This window comes from Somniosus microcephalus, chromosome 5 (genome assembly GCF_052327205.1).
Source record: "Somniosus microcephalus isolate GS21.2 chromosome 5, FLI_Smic_1.0, whole genome shotgun sequence".
Lineage (NCBI taxonomy): Eukaryota > Metazoa > Chordata > Chondrichthyes > Squaliformes > Somniosidae > Somniosus > Somniosus microcephalus.
In genome coordinates, this window is record NC_140991.1 from 142,983,463 (window position 1) to 143,003,059 (window position 19,597).

The following is a 19,597-nucleotide window of genomic DNA, read 5'->3' on the forward strand; positions in this document are numbered from 1 at the left end:
TTGAGGTAATGCATTTGGAGAGGGCTAACAAGGCAAGAGAATACACAGTAAGTGGTAGGATACTGAGACGTGTAGAGAAACAGAGGGACCTTGGAGTGCATGTCCACAGATCCCTGAAGGTAGCAGAACAGGTAGATAAGGTGGTTAAGAAGGCATACGGGATACTTTCATTTATTAGCCGAGGCATAGACTATAAGAGAAGGGAGGTTATGCTTGAACTATATAAAACAGAAGTTAAGCTACAGCTAGAGTACTGTGTACAGTTCTGGTCACTACATTACAAGAAATATGTGATTGCACTAGAGCGGGTACAGAGGAGATTTATGAGGATGTTGCCTGAATTGGAGAACTTTAGCTATGAGGAAAGATTGGATAGGGTGGGATTGTTTTCTTTGGAACAGATGAGGCTGAGGGGAGACTTAATTGAGGTGTATAAAATTATGAGGGGCCTAGATAGAGTGGACAGGAAGGACCTATTTCCCTTAGCAGAGAGGTTGATAACTAGAGGGCATAGATTTAAAGTAATTGGTAGAAGGACTAGAGGGGAGTTGAGAACTTTTTCACCCAGAGGGTGGTGGGGGTCTGGAGCTCACTGCCTGAAAGGGTGGAAGAGGCAGAAACCCTCATCACATTTAAAAAGTCCTTGGATATGCACTTGAAGTGCCGTAACCTACAAGGCCTTCAGACCAAGAACTGGAAAGTAGGATTAGGGTGGATAGCTGTTTTTCGGCTGGCACAGACACGATGGGCCGAATGGCCTCCTGTGCCATAAATTTCTATGATTCCATGATAACAGGCTCGAGGGACTGAATGGCCATCTCCTGTTCCTACGTTCTTGAGTTCCTAAAAGGCTTGTGTTCAGATGCCAAGGCTGCAAACTGTGGAAAAATATAACATTATGTGGGGTTGAAGTAGGAACCACACGCCTGAGGAGCTTTGCTGCTTTACTAGATTATGCCTTGTCTATGAGTCCTGACTCTCATGTTTGTATATTACACAAGAAACCAGAACACGTAGGCTGTTGATTATTATCTTGATGAAAAATAATAGCATAAACAAAATGGAAGAAGAGTAAGGCCTGTAAATCATATTGTTTGAATTTCACACTAAACATGATTTCACACACTCTCCCTCCCCCACTAAGAAGGCTTTCTTAAATCCTGCCCCTCCGCAACCTCCACTGAGCAGGATTATTACCTCAGGACAACTTTCAGCACCCAAGCAACCTGTTTCCCTTCCGCCACACCCCCCCCCCCCCCCCCCAACACTGACTGAGAGGGGTGGGAATCGTAATGAGCAAATTTCAGCTGCAACCTGTCCTAGACTGAGCAAAACTCTGATCTTCAACACCACCCCCTCCACCTGTCATGTGAAAAAAGCTACCACACCCCCCCTCCCTCAGTGAAGCAAACTCACTCACCAGCATTCCCCTCTTGACCCTTTTGCCTCCCCTCCCTATCCCCACCTCCTCTCCTTCCTCACCTAATCCTCAGTCCACCTCCCTATCCTCACTTTTTTACTCTCTTCCACCCTCGCCTGTCTCTTGTTCCCTTTCCCAATTATCCCCCCTCACTCTGACCCTGCGTGACCTGAAAAGTATCCTTGGTCCATGTGCAACACCACAGGGAATCAACTAATAAATGTTAAATTATTTTAAGTTATGTTTGTTGAATATCTGAGTATTCCTAAGCAGATCAAGAAAGAAAATAACAAGATTATAAATGACCTAAGCAAATTATGTACGAGACCTTTGCAGTGTTTTGGATTGACAAACATCTTTACTGGTTACATTATCAAACCCATCAGATCCTGTTTCAGACACATGCAGATCATTTCCCAATGACAGCTGCTCTATCGGCTTAGTGGATCTTTAAAATGCAGTTGTTTATCAACTACAATAGTTCTTTCAGCCTAATATCTCCTACCCTTATGCAATGTATGTATCCGATACTTGCCACTGAAAATCATAATTTCATAGAATTACATAAAAAATTTACAGCACAGAAACTGGTCATTTGGCCCAACGGGTCGCCACTTGAGCCTCCTCCCACCTTACTTCATCTCATCCTATCAACATATCCTTCAATTCCTTTCTCCCTCATATGTTATCTAGCTTCCCCTTAAATGCATCGATGCTATTAACCTCAACCACTCCGTGTGGCAGTGAGTTCCACATTCTAACCACTCTCTGGGTAAAGAAGTTTCTCCTTAATTCTTTATTGGATTTAGTAGTGCCTATCTTATATTTATGGCCCCTAGTTTTGGACTTCCCCACAAGTAGAAACATCGGCCTAGAAATTCGGTGGCGCCCCATTTGGGGCGCCAAGCTCGCCTGGGCGCCGGAAATAACGCTGGGAACGGAGCCGCTTGCGCCCGCCGGAAATTCAGTTGGAGCGCCCCAAGAGGGACGCGGGGCGCTGCTCGAGGCGCCCCGCGTCCCTCTTGGGGCGCTGAAACTGAATATTGCAGCGCAACGTGCCGCAGCGGTACTGCAGGCCTTCCTCCCCTTAAGGGGGAGGGGCCTGCACCAGCGCGATGACCGATCGCGAGTGCCGGCAAAAGAGCCCGGCACCGAGGAGAAGTGCCGGGCTCTCGGGACACAGCCGGCACTGCCCGGGGGGGATCAGGAGGCTGGGGACGGCGGCGCGAGGAGGTGCTGGCAGGCGGCCACCGAAAAAAATGGCCGCCCCACACCTCCACCTTAATTTGCGCCACTACTGCTACAGGTAGGCCCCGTGAACCGGTCACGATTTGCGACCGGCGCTACGGGGGGGGGGGGGCGCGACCAAATATCGCGATCGGGGCGGGGGCGGGGCGCTGCGCACACCGATGACGTCATCGGTGGCGACGCAGCGCTACAGGCTAACGCCGCCATTAGCGCCCTGCTAAATATCACGGGAGACGTGGCCAGTGGTGCTAAAGCCACTGAGTGCCCTCTTTAGGCGCTAACTGGTGGTGCAGCCCACCAAATTTCTGGGCCATCATCTCTATATCTACCCTATCGAACCCCCTTCAAAGTTTTAAAGACCTCCATCAGGTTACCTCTCGGTCTTTTTTTCTAAAAAGTCCCAGTCTGTTCAGCTTTTCCTGATAGTTGTATCCTCTCATTTCTGGTATCTGTACCAGAAAGGAAAAAATAACTAACAACTGTAGAGATACAGAACATTGGATAATTTGAACTGTATGATGTAAATACCGTTTATGATAGATTATCTTGGAATACATTTTACTTTGATTCCCACAGATAAATATGTTTATCTGTTGCTTATTGGTAATGGATATCCTTTAATCATTCACAGAAGATGTTGAAACTTCAACCATGAAGTCAGGTGACCCAGATGAGGTTTTTGGTAAGTTTCTTATCATTACAGTGCAGCTGTATATCAGCAGTGTTTCACTGTACTTTATGTTCAAAGGTGTACAATGTCTTGATGATGTGTAAAATTTTAAAGCTTACACTCCTGTAAGTAACTGAGCATCAAAAAGGAATTTAATCACTTGATGTTTATGTGAAGATAATGCTATAGCCCTTAAAATTATAAATATTTTGATAACTCTAAAGATGCTTCACAGATGGAAATTACAAGACGAGCTGTAGGGGAAAAGTTAGAATTGTTAACTGAAAGGATGGTTTTGAGGAGGCTTTTAAAGATTGGAAAAGGGGTAATGAGGTGATGGGTTTAGGGGAGGATTTCCAGAGAGTATGTCTAAGACATCTGAAGATCATGGCCCCTGATAATTGAACAAAGGGAGGCTAGATTCAAGAGACTAATTGGTTGGAAGAGGCTGTAAAAGTAGGGTGGAAGTGAGGCAATGGAGGGATTTAAGGATGTGAATGATAATTTTGAATTTGATGCATAGGAGTCAGCAAGGACAAAGTAATAAGCGAGTGGGGCCTAGAACAGAATAGGTGCAGGAGTTTATGGAATCCGAGAATGTCACAGCAGAGAAACAAGCCACTCAGTCTAATGAAACTGGTTTTGGTGTTTTTCTACAATTGAGCTACCTAATAATACCATTCTCCTGCTCACACCCCATACACTTTAATAACTCTCTCTTTTCAAAGGGAATTGGATAGTTGCTTGTAAAGAATTTTGGATCAGCTGGTATTTGTGAGAAATGCAGCTCAGGAGGCTGGTCAAGGAGAGCATTGGATTAGAGCACAGAGGTACCTAAAGCATAGAAAAGGTTTTGGTGGCAGACGGAGTGAGCTAAGGGTGGTGGTGGGCAACATTGCAGAGATGAAAGTTAGCCATCCTGGTGATGAGTAGAAGGTTGAAATTTGGTTCTGGTTCAAACCGGATATCAAGTTTTCATACGGATCTGTTTCAGCCTGAGGAATGGGGATGGAGTCTGTGCCAAGGGTACAAAATTTCTGGTTGGAGTAGAATAAGGTCACTTTGATCTTCCCAATGTTTAATTGGAGAATGTTCTGACACAGCTGCAAATTGCTATCAGACAGGCAATCTGACAAACACAGATAGCTATGAAATTGAGGGAGATGGTGAAGAGCTAGAGTTGGGTGTTGTCAGCTTACATATGGAAACTGACAATAAACCTATGGATAATATCACCAAGGAAAGAACCTAGAAGTGCTCCAGAGATGTCCTTGCAGGAACAGAAGCATTTGCTGGCAATTCACTGGCTGCATTGTGACAGGTAGGAACAGAACTACGCAAGGGCAGTCCTACAGAAATGGACTATGGAGGAGAAGCAAGTGGTTGACCATGGAGAAGACAAGGAGGGATAATGAGCCACGATCAGACACAAAAGATGTCAGTGACTTAACCGTCGCATTGATAACTGTAGACTCATGCCAAAGTCAATTATTCAGATTTCAAATATGTTTTTAAAATTATTTTCTGGAGTCTTTGCACAAAATGCACAGAAGGGCTTAGAAATTGGATTAGGCCCGAAAATGGGCGGTGTGACGGGCCTGCGCTATTTGCCTGCACGCGTTCAAAGAAGTCCAGGCAGCACGCAAAATTCATGCTGCCTGTTCATTATAATGATTGGAGCGCTGACCTCCGCGCTAAAAGCACTGCTGAATAACTGCGCTTAATGCGGGATGGGGGGGCAATATCGGGTGTCGTCTAATGGCCAATAATGTTTGGCCTAGGCTCTCTGCACTACTTAAAGGGGAGGCGCTTTGTTGCAGTAGCACCTTATTGTCAGTCTGGATGAAGCCATGCCTCAGCAACCAAGGGAGTGAGCACGAAGGTTCTCGGATGCTGCACTGAAGGCCTTGGTCGTGGCCATTCAGCGAAGGTGGGCTGTCCTGTTCTAACAGGGTGGCGGGAGGCCAGCCAAGGCCACTTGCAGAAGGCTATGGGAGGTGATAGCTAACTCTGGCACGGCCACCAGTGTGGTCCCAAGGATGTGGATCCAGTTCCGGAAAAAGTTTAATGACCTCACACAGCAGGTCAAGGTCAGTGAAGGTTTCAGCAAATTCCATATCCCACCATCTGCCCCACAAGCCTCGCACACTGCTCAATGCACCACACCCCCATCACTCACCCACCAACAATCTCTAGCTATCAACACTCATACCTCGCAATCATGGCTTCACTTCACCCTCACAACCTTATCACTGCTGCAACACTCACACCCACATCTCACACATTGCACACACTGATATCTATTCAACTATGACAGGCACATCACCCAAACACATTGCACAACACTCACTGACACACACTTCCCTTTCTCTTGCAGGCAAAGGTGGCACAAAACAGGAGAAAGCAACGGTAGATGGGAGATAGCCAAGCTGCTATACAGAACCTCACCGACCTGGAGGAATCCATCCTTGACATAATTGGAGGGGCAGTCAGACTCCTTAGCCACCGGAGAAGTTGAAGCCGTTGCTAATAATGACAGTATGGTCATACCTAATCCTCCTTCTCACATCCCACTTCCCCCCTCATTCCACAATCTCTTCTCACTTACAAGCTGCTGATAGTATATGCATGGATATCTTGCTCCCGCCCCCTCCCCACAACATGAGCCTTGTGCCTTCAGATAACCAAGAACTGCCAGCAGGCCAGTCTGTCACAAGTTGTGGAGGAGAGTGATGGAAGAGAAGGAGAAGACACACTGTCACTGCATCTGACACTCGCAGACACCAGCTCAGAAAATGGCACTGCGTGCAACGTAGAGGGTAGTATAGAGGCGGGATCTGCACATGGTGAGGCACAGTCCATGAGTAGGCTGCAGTAAGGCCAGGGGGAAAAGGTAGCTTGGGTGCCAGCTCCCCAGATGGTGTGTTCCGCACTGGTTCTGCTGCACAGGACTCAGATGATGACCTCGATGGGGCGGCCTTCAGAAGAAGGGTGATAGGCATGCACATGGAAATGCTTGGTGCAATGGCAAGCCTGCCAGAGAGTCTCTTGTCAGTGTGAAGAAGCATTGGACGGTGCTTTGCGCAGAGCTTGAAGCCCATGATTTCCAGGATGGAAATGATGGACAACTCCAGGAGAGACCTTGTGGACCTGGCCATGATGCTGTCCTCCCACAGATTGCTAGGAATGCTGAGGCGCTGTCCTGGGAGAGTGGCAGTGGGTCTGTGGAGCAAGAACCTGCTGTCCCTTCTCAGGATAACCGCATTCCTACTCTCACCACTGACACTCGGCCAGCCCAGACTGCTGCTGCCCATGCCGAGGTGGTGCAGTCTACAACCGGGCCCTCTGATCCACAGCTGGTCAAGGTCGTCCTGCAAGGCCATTTGTAGTCTCCCCCACTGAAAGTCAGCAGCCTTCCACCAGCCATGCTGTAGCCACTGGGGGAGCACTGCATAGGAACATGAGTGTAGATAAAGGCACACGAACAACCAACACTAAGGGAAAGTACGAGGGTGTTTAGTTGATTTTGTAATGTTGATTGGAAGCGGATAAATTTGTGATTTTTGTTTGGAATATGTGGCTTGTGGTGGCTCTCATTTCAGCTTTGCACCCAGGAGGACGCTATGATGTTTGGTCACAGAGCGATGATATGAAGGGGAAATGGTGAGCAATAGGGATAATGTGTTTTATTCACTGGAATTGGAGTCTGATGAGGCGTTCGTGGACAGCCCACCTGGACCGGGGATTTGCTGCCTGCCACCTGCCTCCTCCCTCCCTCCTCTTCCTCGTCCTGGTCCTCTTCCTTCTCCTCCTCTTCCTGAGGTGGTCCCACAATCCCTGGTGGCAAAGGCTGCACCCTCATGATGGCCAAGTTGTGAAGCATGCAGCAGACCACCATGAAATGGGACACCCGCCCTGGCGAGTACTGGAGGGCTCCTCCCAAGCAGTCAAGGCAGCGGAACCATTGCTTTAGCACTCCGATGGTCTGCTTGATGATGTTCCTGAGTGCTGGGCACGATTGGTGGGGTTGCAGAGCCAAGTGTACAGCGGATAGCCCTTGTCTCCGAGCAGCCATCCTCCGGTTTGATGTGTGGGTGGAAGATTGCTGGCACACCGGTCTGGCGCAGGATGAAGGCATCATGACTGCTGCCAGGGGTGCAGGCATTCACCATCATAATGTGCTGGGTGTGGCCGCACAATAACTGTACATTAAGTGAGTGGTAGCCTTTGCGATTACAGAACATCTCAGGATTGCTGTGCAGCGCCCACAAAGCCACATATGTGCAGTCGATGGCGCTGTGCACCATGGGGAAGCCCGATATCCTGGCAAAGCCACATGCACGCTCGTCCTGCTTCTCTCTGTCCAGAGAGAAGACAATGTAGCCCCTTCTCCTGCAGTAGAGAGCCTCTGTGACCTCATGGATGCAGCGATGGACAGCGAACTGAGAGCTGTTAGCTATGTCTCCTGCTGCTGCAGACTGGAGGACCCGCTGGCAAAGAAATTGAGGGCCACGGTGAACCTTGAGGACCACTGGGAGAGCCGTTGTCGCCGTGCTCTGAAGCTGCAGGTCTGGTTGCAGGAGGTGGCAGAGTTCTTTGACCACCTCCTTGGTGAAGCGGAGCCTCCTAATGCGCTAGTCTTCGCTTAAGTGAAGGTAAGCGAAGTGCTCTCGGAAGATCTTAGGTTGGTACGGCCTCCTGTTGAGAACCCTCCTGGCCCTTCTCCTCCTCCCTCTATGAGCATAATCTCCTCTTCATCGCTGCCTCTGCACCCTCTCCCATAGATACTCAAGCACGAGGGGGGCTGCAAGTAGCGCCCCCATGACTGTGAGCAAGTGGTGCAAGCAGAAGCCTTTAAATGAGAATGAAGGCATTCACCACTTGCACCCACACTCACCACTTGACCTCAAAAACTTGAAGCAAGTTTAGACAGCTGCAAGAGTTGCAGAAAGTTACACACAGCCAGTCAAACTGAGAAACCATGTCAGCTGCAAATGGTTGATGATGATACCTTTAAATATCGCTGCTGTAGGCTCCTTTCTGCTGCTGAACGCTTGGGCAACTGGTCGTGATTAAGAGAGGGTGGTAAGTGGAGCGGCAACAGCAGAAGTTTTTTGAAGTTGTAACTTGCAGAATAGATGAGGGGGAACCAGTGGATGTGGTGTATTTGGATTTTCAGAAGGCATTCGATAAGGTGCCACACAAGAGGTTATTAAACAAAATTAGGGCTCATGGGATTGGGGGTAATCTACTAGCATGGATTGAGGATTGGTTAATGGACAGAAGACAGAGAGTAGGAATAAACGGGTCATTTTCGGGTTGGCAGGCTGTAACTAGTGGGGTACTGCAAGGATCAGTGCTTGGGCCTCAGCTATTCACAATCTACATCAATGATTTGGATGAGGGGACCAAATGTAATATATCCAAGTTTGCTGATGATACAAAGCTAGGTGGGAATGTAAGCTGTGAGGAGAATGCAAGGAGGCTTCAAGGGGATATAGACAGGCTAAGTGAGTAGGCAAGAACATGGCAAATGGAATATAATGTGGAGAATACAAAGGGCTCGATTTTAACTCCGGTGCGGGCTGTTATCGTGTTATCCGAATTTCGTGTTCCCCACACGAATCTAAATGGATGTGGGAGATTGATGCAATTTGAACTCAATTGGCCAATTGATTTCCAACATGTGGGAAGCCTTTGCAAAGGGGTTTTTCATGACTGAAAGTCCCCTCCGATGACGTCACTCCGATGACGCCATCATTGCTGCTGCATTTAAGGTCCACAGCAAGCCTTCTTCTGCAGGCTTCCAAGCTTTCTCCATTTGGTGTCAGAGGGACCTGCAGGAAAGATGACGAGTTGGAGGGCAAGAGCAGCTCCTCGCTTTGACGAGGCAGCACTGCAGGCATTGGTGGATGGGGCTAGGGCCAACAGGGAGGTCCTGTTCCGTTCATCAGGGAGGAAGAGGCCTCCCACTCAGACCAAGGCTGTGTGGATGCAGGTGGCTGAGGAGGTCAACTCCTTGGGAGTCACCCGCAGAACCTGGATACAGTGCAGGAAAAGATTTCAAGACCTTCAGCGCACTGGAAAAGTGAGTATGAATTTCCCATCATCCTCAATCTGATCCCCATTTCCTTTCCTCACCAGCACTCAGCTTTAGCAATCTCTTCGTCCACATCCTACTTGACACTGACATCCATGCACCCTTACCCATTCCCTCTCTCTCTATGCTCACATTCACATAACTATTCCACCATGCAGCCCTCACACTCCCTATCCTCTGATGCTTTGAACACAACTGACAACACACAGGGAGGGCCCTTGGTCTTGCAACTTCACTCCATCTTTGTCTCCTTCTAAGTATCTATGCTGTGCAATCTCTACACTCCTTCATTCTCACTCAACCTCCACCTGTCTCCCTCATTGCAGGAAAAGAGAGCTCACAACAAGAGAGAGTGAGCCAGGACAGGAGGAGGGCCACCCTCAATAGCCCACCTGACCCCCTGGGAGGAGGCCGCCCTGGAAATCATCGGCTTTGAGGATGATTCGCGCGTGGGGGACGGACAGACGGGTGCAACACAGCAAGCTGGTGACAGAAAAGTTTCCCATCTCTTTGACATTGCATGAGTTGCTGATAATGATTGTGAAGCTGTAACAGATGCACTTAGGAGCATCTGCAAAAAGCTATGTGCATGTAGCCTTTGCATCACATCTCTGACTCTTTCCTTTACTCCCCCACAGGACCATCACAAGCATCCGTCCCCCCTAGCCAGGAAGAAGAGGCTGAGCAGCCAGACTCCTCAGAGGAAGCTGCAACCTCTGAGGGCGCAGCGTCAGCAGAATTCAGTGCACCCAGCACCAGCGCAGACACTCACACCTTGGTGGGACCTTCGGGACATAGAGTAGTGTTGTCACCTGGTGTATCACAGCTCACAAGTGAGCATCAGCAGATTGTGGAGACAGGGACAGCAGTGGAGAGTCCTAGTTGGAGGGCGCAGGACTCTGCCAGCTCGGCTCAGCAGCATGTCAACCTTCTGCCTCTGGGTCCATCCATAAGATCAGAGGTGATGGAACTCCAGGCACAGATACAGGAGTCTCTGGCAGGTTTTGTCTCCAGGGTCGCTGCGAGTGTGAAGCAAATGGAGCAAACATGAGCAGAGCCTTTGTGGAGTCATTGGCGCATGAACGCATCAACACGGAAAGGATGGCTACCTCCGTGGAAAGGATTGCTACCTCCGTGGTAAAGCTAGCTACCGTACAGGAGAGGATGGCTACGGTCGAGGAGAGGAGGGCTATGGCCATGGACGAGCTTCGTCGCCAGGGTATCGAAAACATGGTCATTGTTCAGAATAGAATGACATCTTTTGAGGAGCGATGGGCATCTATTGAACATAGAAACCAGACCTTCATGGAAATCCTTCTGAGTAGGACTGCCATTGCAGATATGGGTCCCCATGGCCCCCCTGATGTGCAGCAAGGTGCTCTCCAGCCACTTGCAGGCGCGGAGGGGGAGCTGACCCATGGGAGGGAGGTTGGTGGCAGACCTCAAGGAAGTGGGGGTTCCTCTCCAAGCGCTGACACTTCCATGCCACTGCAGAGCCCTCGGTCAGAGCCCCACCGGAGTCCACACCCAAGTGATACAGAAGTCTCAACCCCTGCACAGCCACAGGAGCAGCAGACTGTTGACGAGCCCTCACGGGCTCGCCACCCCAGAGGACGCCCGCCAAAGGTGTCGAGACAGGAACAGCATGAAAGTGAGCAAGGGGCGTCCACATCTGCTGAAGCCACAGGGGAACCACTACGTAGGAGCACACGTAAGGAAAATAAAGCACAAGTAGTCAAAGGGTAGTCACTTGGGTGAAATTTGATGTATTGTTAGAAAAAGCCATCAGATTAATAATGTTAATAAAAAATCTGATGGCTACTGCTGTAGTTGTGGCGTGTGTCATTTCGCGAATGGGACTTTCACGTTGAGGGCTTAGGATTACTTGCAATTGTCAGTATGCTGGTCAAATAGCTAGGAATCCGCAGGGTCTTGGCCATTGTCGATGCTCAGGTAAGAAGCTGCGAGGCAAAAGTGTTTCATTGACTAGGCTAAGCAAATCTGGCCAGGATGATACATAGAAACATAGAAGATAGGAGCAGGAGTAGGCCATTCGGCCCCTCGAGACTGCTCCGCCATTCAATGAGATCATGGCTGATCATCCAAATTCAGTACCCTGTCCCTGCTTTCTCCCCATATCCCTGGATCCCTTTAGCTTTAAGAAGTATATCTAACTCCTTCTTGAATATATTTAATGAATTGGCCTCTACTGCCTTCTGTGGTAGAGAATTCTACAGGTTCACCACTCTCTGGGTGAAGAAATTCCTCCTGATCTCTGTCCTAAATGGCTTACCCCTTATCCTTAGACTGTGACCCCTGGTTCTGGACTCCCCGGCCATCGGGAACATCCTTCCTGCATCTAGTCTGTCTAGTCCGGTTAGAATTTTATAAGTTTCAATGAGATCCCCTCTCATTCTTCTAAACTCCAGCGAGTATAAGCCCAATCGACCCAATCTCTCCTCATACGTCATTCCTGCCATCCCAGGTATCAGCTTGGTGAATCTTCGCTGCACTCCCTCCATGGCAAGAACATCCTTCCTCAGATAAGGCGACAAAAACTGCACACAATACTCAAGGTGTGGTCTCACCAAGGCCCTGTACAACTGCAGCAAGACATCCTTGTTCCTGTACTTAAACCCTCTCGCTACGAAGGCCAGCATACCATTTGCCTTCTTAACCGCCTGCTGCACCTGCATGCTTACCTTCAGCGACTGGTGCACAAGGACACCCAGGTCTCGTTGCACTTCCCCTTCTCCCAATCTATTGCCATTCAGATAATAATCTGCCTTCCTGTTTTTGACAGCAAAGTGGATAACCTCGCATTTATCCACGTTATATTGCATCTGCCATGCTTCTGCCCAATCACCCAACCTGTCCAAATCATACTGGAGTTTCTCAGCATCCTCCTCACAGCAGACATGCCCACCCAGCTTTGTGTCATCTGCAAACTAGGAGATATTACTTCTAGTTCCCTCGTCTAGATCATTAATATATATTGTGAATAGCTGGGATCCTAGGACCGATCCCTGCGGTACCCCACTAGTCACTGCCTGCCACTCGGAAAAAGACCCATTTATTCCAACTCTTTGCTTTCTGTCTGCCAACCAGTTCTCTATCCAAGTCAATGCCTTGCCCCCAATCCCATGTGCCTTAACTTTACACGCTAATCTCTTATGCGGGACCTTATCGAAAGCCTTCTGAAAGTCCAATTACACCTCCTATTTTACCAGTTACATCCTCAAAAAATTCCAGTAGATTAGTCAAGCACGATTTACCTTTTGTAAATCCATGTTGACTTTGTCCGATACTGTCACTGTTTTCCAAGTGCTCTGTTATTACATCTTTTATAATGGACTCTAGCATTTTCCCCACTACTGATGTCAGGCTTACCGGTCTATAATTCCCCGTTTTCTCTCTACCACCTTTTTTGAATAGTGGGGTAACATTAGCCACCCTCCAATCCATGGGTACTGTTCCAGAGTGTATAGAATTTTGGAAGATGACCAGCAATGCATCTACTATTTCTAGGGCCACTTCCTTAAGTACCCTAGGATGTAGATTATCAGGCCCTGGGGATTTATCGGCCTTCAATCCCGTCAATTTCCCCAACACCATTTCCACACAAACACTGATTTCTTTCAGTTCCTCCCTCTCATTAGACCCTCCCTCATCAGACCCTATGTTCCCCGACATCTCTGGGAGGTTATTTGTGTCCTCCTTTGTGAAGACAGAACCAAAGTATGTATTTAATTGGTCAACCATTTCTTTGTTCCCCATTATAAATTCCCCTGATTCTGATTGCAAGGGACCTACGCTTGACTTCACAAATATTTTTCTCTTCACATATCTATGAAAGCTTTTACAGTCAGTTTTTATGTTCCCTGAAAACTTACTCTCCTACTTTATTTTCCCCTTCTTAATTAATCCCTTTGTCCTCCTTTATTGAATCCTAAACAGCTCCCAATCCTCAGGTGTACTGCTTTTTCTGGCCAATTTATATGTCCTCTCCTTGGACCTTATGCTATCCCTAATTTCCCTTGTTAGTCACGGTTGAGTCACCTTTTTTGTTTTATTTTTATGCCAAACTGGGATGAGCAAATTCCGTAGTTCATCTATGCGATCTTTGAATGTTTGCCATTGCCTATCCACCGTCAACCCTTTGAGTGACATTCCCCAATCAATCCTACCCAACTCGCCCCTCATACCATCGTAGTTTCCTTTATTTAAATTCAGGACTCTAGTCTCTGAGTCAACTACTTCACTCTCCATCTTAATGAAGAATTCGATCATATTATGATCGCTCCGACCCAAGGGGCCTCGCACAACAAGATTGCTAATGAATCCTTTTCTCATTACATAATACCCCGTCTAAGATGCCCTGATCCCTACATCCCGGGCAGCAATGTTCTTGCGTAATGCTGCCGCTGGTTGATGTGCCTCTGTAGGATGTTCGTTTTCACCCTCCTCCTCCTCCGCCTCCTCCTCCTCCTCCTCATCTGAGGAGGATATGTGAGGAGCCACTTGGTTCTCGGGAACCTGCAAGCCATGACGCTGTGCCATGTTGTGACGTGCACAGCATACCACAACGATTCTGGAGACCTTGGCTGCTGAGTACTGCAGGGCTCCACCTGATCTATCCAGGCATCTGAAGCGCATCTTCAGCAAACCAATGGTTTTTTCAATAATGGTGGAAATGTGGCTGGAGTTGTAGCGCTCCTTAGCTTCTTTGGTTGGCCTCCCCAACGGCGTCGTCAGCCACGTCCTCACGCCCTTGTCTCCAAGTAGCCATCCGTTAAGTTGGTCTGGCGGACTTAATAGCGGAGGGACACTAGACTGGCGCATTATGAAGGAGTCATGGCAACTGCCAGGGTACATGGCACAAACATGCAAAATCTCCTCCTTGTGGTCACACACCAGCTGAACGTTGAGGGAGTGGAAGCCCTTGCAGTTGACAAAAATACCTGGATTGCGATGGGGTGCCCTAAGGGCGACGTGTGCAGTCAACGACGCCCTGCACCCTTGGAAAGCCTGTCAGATGAGCTAATCCAATCGCTCGCGCCATGACACTTGCTCGATCCTTGGATGTGATTGTGCGCGAGGGCAAAGACGGCATCGGTTACCTGCGTGATGCAAGTGTGTGCGGCCACCTGGGAGATGCCGCTGATGTCTGCTGCTGATCCCTGGAATGAGCCTGAGGCAAAAAAGTTGAGTGCGGTGGTGACTTTGACGGCCACTGGTAATGCTTGTCCACCTGGTCCTCTGGGCAGCAGGTCTTGCTGTAGCATTGCACAGATGTCAGTCACTACCTCTCGCGAAAGTCGGAGCCGCCTTTGGCACTGCTGCTCGGACATGTTGAGATAGGTGATCCTGTTTGGGGGGTATCACCTGCGCCGACGGGCTTCCAGGCACTGGCCCCTTCTGGCCTGTGCAGCCTCAGGTGGGTGAGCAGCAGCCTGGCGCTCCTGCTGCTGCTGCTGTTCCTGGTTCTGCTGCTGCCGCGGCTGGTGCTCGAGCTCCTTTAATGCCTAGATGGCAAGGAAATAAATGGCTCCCATGCTTCTGGTATATGCCTCCGTTGAGGAAGCACTGAGTGAAGGTGGCGAGAGGGGTTTCTCAGGAGGCCACACTGGAGATGGGTGTGAGGCTCCAACCTTCTACAGGTGTGGTTAAGTCTTGTAAAAGTTGCCCCAGGCCTGAGACCACTAAGTCCTGCCACCTGCAAATGATGGGTGATCAAATCTCCTCTTTAATGGTTGACCTGCAGTTGATAGTCAGCAATCCAATAGTGCTCCCGCCAAGTTTCCCATTCGTGATTCCCACCAGGCGTGTTTTACGTGGGAAAAGGGTTAAAGTTGTAAGGGCCTGTTAAAATAGGATTATAGAGGCCATTTAGTAGTAATTAAGGGCCTTAAAGACCAGTCCCACCTGTTGGATGCGGGACGGAGTCGGGACCATCAGACACGCCCGAGTTAAAATTGCTCGGATTCGGGAACCAGGCAGCGGGGGTCCTGCCCGCCAGTTTTTGCGATTTTAACCCCTGGCACGCCTCCAAGCCCGACTCCGTGGCTCAATGAAAATCGAGCCCAAAGAGTCTGCAAAGGGATATAGATAGACTAAGTAAGTGGGCAGTAAGGTAGCAGATGGAGTATAATGTAGGGAAATGTGAGGTTATTCACTTTGGTTGGAAGAATAGAAAAACTAAATATTTTTTAAATGGTGAGAAACTTTTAAAGGTTGGTGTTCAGAGAGATTTAGGTCTCCTTGCGCAAGAAACGCAGAAAGCTAGCATGCAAGCAATAAGGAAGGCAAATGGCATGTTGGCCTTTATTGCAAAGGGGTTGGAGTATAAGAGTAAGGAAGTCTTGCTATAATTGTACAGGGCTTTGGTGAGACCACACCCCTGGAGTACTGTGCATAGTTTTGGTCTCCTTATCTAAGGAAGGATATACTTGCATTGGAGGCAGTGCAACGAATGTTCACTAGATTGATTCCTGGCATGAGAGGGCTGTCCTATGATGAGAAATTGTGTAGAATGGGCCTAAACTCTCTGGAGTTTAGAAGAATGAGAGGTGATCTCATTGAAACATACAAGATTCTGAGAGATTGTTTCCCCTGGCTGGAGTGTCTAGAACTCGGGGGCATAGTCTCAGGATAAGGGGTCGGCCATTTAAGACTGAGATGAGGAGGAGTTTCTTCACTCAGAGGGTTGTGAATCTTTGGAATTCTGTGCTCCAGAGGGCTGTGAATGCTGAGTCTTTGAGTATATTCAAGGCGGAGATCAATAGATTTTTGGACTCTAGCGGAATCGAGGGATATGGAGATCAGGCAGGAAAGTGGACTTGAGGTCGAAGATCAGCCATGATCTTATTGAATGGCGGAGCAGGCACGAGGGGCCATATGGCCTACTCCTGCTCTTATTTCTTATGTTCTTACAAGTTTGTTTTAAAAAAAATTGTGGAACTGGGAGTAGCAGGAGAACTCTCCGCTCCAGTGTAGTGCCGAACATTGTTGCCGGCCCCCCTCCCTCTGGATCACTTCCCTCCCCTCCAAATTGCCTCGCCCCCCCTCCCCTCGATCGCTGTCGCCCTCCACCTCCCCCACCCCTTTCCAGGACCTACCTGAAGGCTGCTGCCGGTGATGCAGTTGCCTGAAATCAGATATCGATTTGCCAGCAAACTGCCTGGCCCCAGAATGCGTCCGCAACTTGCTATGCTAATTTAGATGAAGTGCGAGGCCCAATATCGTGTGTGCCTTGGGGCTACCTGTTCTGGCGCAAACCAATTTTTACGCCTACTTGTCTGCCTCAAAATGGAGAAAGAAGCTACGAAAGGATGGAGGTACACTCTTGGATGTTACTTGCAAGCTGGCAAAATGCTTTGTGTTTCATCCTACCTTGGCAGCTGGTGATTGGCATTTTCCAGTCTTCTCTGATAACCATTTGAAAAGGCTAGTTCCAGGACAAACTTCCTTTTGGGAGTTTATTATTACCAAGACTTAATCCTGTTCTCGCTCACTGTCCACACATCCACTTTCCAGCAGGTGTCATTGTGTAACCTTCTGAATCAGGAACACTGCCTAGTCTCTTTTTCTCCAAAGAGGGGCAGGTATGGCAGTTCAACATTCCTGGTTACAGGATTTTCAGACGGGGTAGAGAGGGAGGTAGAAAGGGAGGGGGGGTCGCGGTACTGATTAAAGAAACTATTACAGCTGTGAGGAGGGATGATATTTTGGAGGGATCATCAAACAAGGCCATCTGGGTAGAATTGAAAAACAAAAAAGGGGCGATCACACTGCTGGGAGTGTACTACAGACCCCCAAACAGTGAGAGGGAGATGGAAGAACAAATATGTAGACAAATTTCTGAGAAGTGCAAAAACTGTAGGGCAGTAATAGTAGGGGAATTCAACTACCCCAATATTACCTGGGATAAAATTAGTGTGAAGGGTATAGAGGGTGTGGAATTCCTAAAATGCATCCAGGAGAACTTTTTTAGCCAGTATGTAGCAAGCCCAACAAGGGAGGGGGGCGGTTCTGGACTTAGTTTTAGGGAATGAAGCTGGGCAAGTAGAAGGTGTATCAGTGGGGGAGCATTTTGGTGCTAGTGACCATAATTCTGTTAGATTTAAGGTAGTTATGGAAAAGGACAAGGATAGACCAGGAATAAAAATTCTAAATTGGGGAAAAGCAAAATTTGCTAAGCTCAGAGGGGATTTAGCCATAGTGGACTGGAAACAGCTACTTGAAGGTAAATCAGCGTCAGATCAGTGGGAGGCATTCAACGAGGAGATCCGGAGGGTTCAGACCAAATATGTGCCCTTAAAGAAAAAAGGTGGGACGAACAAATCTAGAGCCCCCTGGATGTCTAGGGACATACAGGGTAGGATAAAGAAAAAAAGGGAGGCGTATGACGGATACAGAAGGCTAAAATCGGATTGTAAAAGCTTCTAGTATGTGAAAAGACTGGCAAAGGTAAATGTAGGTCCTTTACAGTCAGAGAGGGGAGAATTCATAATGGGGAATGAGGAAATGGCAGAGAAATTAAATAAATACTTTGTTTCTGTCTTCACGGAGGAAGACTCAAAAACCTCCCAGAAATACGAGAAAACCAAGGGTGTGACGAGAGTGAGGAACTTAAAGAAATTATTATTAGTAAAAAAAAGTACTAGCAAAATTAATGGGACTAAAAGTTGAGAAATCCCAAAGACCGAATGACCTACATCCTAGGGTTTTGAAAAAGATGGCCATTGGAATAGTGCACGCATTGGTTGTCATCTTCCAAAATTCTATAGATTCTGGAACGGTTCCTGCAGATTGGAGGATAACAAATGTAACCCCGCTATTTAAGAAAGGAGGGAGAGAGAAAACAGGGAACTATAGACCTGTTAGCCTCACATCAGTAGTTGGGAAAATGCTGGAATCTATTATAAAGGATGCAATAACTGGGCACTTAGAAACTAATAGTAAGATTGGGCAGAGTCAACATGGATTTATGAAAGGGAAATCTTGTTTGACAAACCTATTGGAGTTCTTTGAGGATGTAACTAGTGGAGTAGACAAAGGGGAACCGGTAGATGTGGTGTATCTGGATTTTCAGAAGGCCTTCAATAAGGTCCCACACAAGAGGTTGGTGAACAAAATTAGGGTACATGGAATTGGGGGTAATATACTAGCATGGATTGAGAATTGGTTAACAGACAGAAAACAAAGAGTAGGGATAAACGGGTCTTTTTCAGGATGGCAGGCTGTGACTAGTGGGGCCCCAGCTATTCACAATCTATATCAATAATTTGGGTGAGGGGACTAAATGTAACATTTCCAAATTTGCTGATGATATAAAGCTAGGTGTCTGTGTCAGTTGTGAAGAGGATGTGAAGAGGCTTCAAGGGGATCTCGACAGGCTCAGTGAGTGGGCGAGAACATGACAGATGGAATATAATGTGGATAAATGTGAAGTTATCCACTTTGGTAGAAAAAACAGAAAGGCAGAGTATTTCCTAAATGGTGAAAGATTGGGGAATGCAGATGCTCAAAGGGACCTGGGTGTCCTTGTACATGAGTCACTGAAAGTGAATGTGCAGGTGCAGCAAGCCATTAGGAAGGCAAATGGTATGCTGGCCTTACTCAAGAGGATTTGAGTACAAGAGTAAAGAAGTCTTACTCCAATTATATGGGGGCTTGGTGAGACCACACCTGGAGTACTGTGTACAATTTTGGTCTCCTTACCTAAGGAAGGATATACTTACCATAGAGGGAGTGCAACAAAGGTTCACGAGATTGATTCCTGAGATGGCGGGACTGTCGTATGAGAAGAAATTGAGTAAACTAGGCCTGTATTCTCTTGAATTCAGAAGAATGAGAGGGGATCTCATTGAAGCATACAAAATTATTACAGGTCTTGATAGGGTGGATGTTGGGAGAATGTTTCCCTTGGCTGGGGAGTCTAGAACCAGGGGCCACAGCCTCGGGATAAAGGGTAGGCCATTCAGAACTGAGATGAGAAGAAATTTCTTTTCACAGAGGGTGGTGAATCTTTGGAATTCTCTACCCCAGAGAGCTGTGGAGGCTCAGTCATTGGGTATATTCAAAACAGAAGTCGATAGATTTCTGACTAGTAAGGGCATCAAGGGATATGGCGATAGGGCCGGTGAATGGAGTTGAG

General features: G+C 47.9%; 1 protein-coding gene across 16 annotated transcripts in view; it reads left to right on the forward strand.

Moving 5' to 3' along the window:
- ppp1r9a (protein phosphatase 1, regulatory subunit 9A) overlaps positions 1–19,597 on the forward strand; it is a 472,949-nt gene that overhangs the window by 320,507 nt on the left and 132,845 nt on the right. For 14 of the 16 annotated variants that reach the window (XR_015078433.1, XM_085988318.1, XM_085988314.1 and 11 more), the window contains one exon: positions 3,300–3,350. Coding sequence is in view for 15 of the 16 variants with exons in the window: in XM_085988318.1 (XP_085844444.1) it covers positions 3,300–3,350 (51 nt within the window). In the remaining variant the exon portion in view is untranslated. The remainder of the gene's footprint in view (positions 1–3,299; positions 3,351–19,597) is intronic. The other 2 variants (XM_085988304.1, XM_085988319.1) reach the window with 1 other exon arrangement.